Source organism: Moschus berezovskii, chromosome 14 (assembly GCF_049115385.1).
Source record: "Moschus berezovskii isolate FMDL1 chromosome 14, NW_MosBer_1.0, whole genome shotgun sequence".
NCBI lineage: Eukaryota > Metazoa > Chordata > Mammalia > Artiodactyla > Moschidae > Moschus > Moschus berezovskii.
Window position 1 is genome coordinate 82,713,888 of NC_142473.1, and position 2,566 is coordinate 82,716,453.

General features: G+C 39.8%; 1 protein-coding gene across 1 annotated transcript; it reads left to right on the plus strand.

Annotated features, from left to right (window-relative positions):
- The first annotated feature begins 603 nt into the window (after nucleotides 1–603).
- LOC129554076 (olfactory receptor 8J2-like) lies at nucleotides 604–1,556 on the plus strand. Its single transcript, XM_055422722.2, is given in 2 exon segments — nucleotides 604–874; nucleotides 877–1,556. Coding segments are annotated over 2 exon segments (951 nt in total).
- The last annotated feature ends 1,010 nt before the right edge of the window (nucleotides 1,557–2,566 follow it).

The window sequence follows — 2,566 nt, forward strand, 5'->3', positions numbered from 1 at the left end:
TGTATGTTTATCGGGGTCGCGGAGAGTCAGACACGACTGAGTGACTGAACTAAACTGAACTGAACTGAATCCAATAAAAATCATATCCTATAGTACATAAATACATTAATTGCTTGGTCACACAGTTCTAAGATCCTGAAATGGAACTCTGTATGGCAAGCCACTCCAGTACTATTGCCTAGAAAATCCCATGGATGGAGGAGCCTGGTAGGCTGCAGTCCGTGGGGTCGCTAAGGGTCGGACATGACTGAGCGACTTCACTTTCACACATTGGAGAAGGAAATGGCAAACCACTCCAGTGTTCTTGCCTGGAGAATCCCAGGGATGGGGGAGCCTAGTGGGCTTCCGTCTATGGGGTCACACAGAGTCGGACACGACTGAAGTGACTTAGCAGCAGCAGCAGCAGAGTTTGTATTGGTGAATTTGATGAAAAGATGAAGAGAAAAGACAATTAATAAAGTTCTGAAACCAAGTGTTTGACAACAGCAGTGGACTGATTTTAAGTGAAATAGTTAGCAATATGGCATACATCAACACACAGACCACTTTACAGTCTATTAATCATTTTCCATTTTCCCCACTAAGCCCAAATCAGAAAAATACATGGCTCCAGGGAATCACACTCAAGTGACTGAATTCTTTCTAATGGGAGTCTCTGACCGTCCAGAACTCCAGATTCCTCTTTTCTGTGTGTTCCTGGTCATCTATGGACTGACCCTGGCAGGGAACCTGGGAATCATCATCCTCACCAGCGTGGACTCTCAGCTTCAAACCCCCATGTACTTTTTCCTCAAGCACTTGGCTATCATCAATTTGGGCAATTCTTCTGTCATTGCCCACAAAATGTTGGTTAACTTCTTGGTTACAAAGAAAACCATATCTTATATGGATGTGCAGCCCAACTCGGTGGATTCTTAGTTTTTATTGTGGCTGAGATTTTCATGCTGGCTGCCATGGCCTATGACCGCTCTGTGGCTATTTGCAACCCCCTACTATACCTGGCGGTGGTTTCCCCACGGATCTGCCTTCTCCTGGCGGCCCTTACTTACATCTACAGTCTGACCACAGCGCTGACGGTCTCTTCCTGTGTGTTTTCCATGTCCTACTGTTCTTCCAATGTGATCAACCATTTCTACTGTGATAATGTCCCTTTGTTAGCGTTGTCCTGTTCTGACACCTACACTCCAGAAACAGCAGTATTTGCCTTTTCGGGAACCAATTTGTTCTTCTCTATGATTATTGTTCTAACATCCTACTTCAACATCATCCTTGCCATTTTGAGGATACGTTCTTCAGAAGGGCGACAGAAAGCGTTTTCCACCTGTGCTTCTCACATGATGGCTGTCACTGTCTTCTATGGGACTCTCCTCTTCATGTATTTGCAGCCAAGGACCAACCACTCACTAGATACTGATAAGATGGCCTCGGTCTTCTATACCCTTGTGATTCCAATGCTGAACCCCCTCATTTACAGCCTAAGGAACAAAGACGTGAAGGATGCATTGAAGAGATGCCTGGACAACCCATGTCAGTCACTCAGATTAATGCAAATTTAAAACTACAGCTGTCTTCATTTAAGAATTAAGTCCTGCTAAGTGAAGAGGAAATAAATTGTTAAAAATTCCATTAATATCAATATAGAAAGCTTAATCATTTTCATTCAACTTCAAGTACCCAATTTTCCCTATTTTAAAAGCCATTAATGAAGTTCAGAGAAAACATACTAATGTAAGTAATACACAATAATTTGAAAATAAATACAATCCAAAATAAAGTAAATGTGTTAAAAATACTTTTATAATTTTTTAACAAGAAAGAAACATCCTGATAGTTAAGGTGGATTTATGTTGGAATCCATTCTTAGATGATTGTTAAGAGTCAGATTATCTTCCTTGCCATGGACATGTTGACATTTTGTTTGGCTACTAAAAGTTTTATTATTTTTGCAGCATTTTACCTATTAAGTTATCAACCCTTCTGAACTCATTGATGTCTTGCATCTAACCAAATTTATATCACAAAAAATAAAGCTTGCAGGAGTAATGAAACCTAATAAAAAATATACTTTTTCACAAAAATTTTGTTGAAACAAATAGGCAAGCACATCAACCAAGCACCAGTTTTCAAGGAAGCAAGATAGAAAAAGGAATTTGTCTGCCCGCTCTCATTTTTATTATTCAAAGCTTACCCTGTGGGACATTGTCACCTGTAATTCGAAGTTATGCTTACTTGAGTGCTCAAGTGGTTCCAAAACATTCATGTCCAAACCATTATAGCAAAACCTTGTTAGTGGTTAGGGGACACATGAAACAGAGGACATAGTCATGAAGCAAGGTCTGAGAATACCTGGGAAAGTTAGGAACGAGGAAAGAACAACTACAACGTCTCTCATTCTTCAGCTACAACAGAATTAATTATTAAGAGCTTCATAAATTTGCATGCAGACATCCTGTAATTCATTTTTAGATTTCATAATTAAACTACAACCATATACCATTGCCTCCTTTCAGCTAGCAAAGTTTAACTTACATGACATTATGAAAAGCTGTTAGAGGTGTTGTTCTTG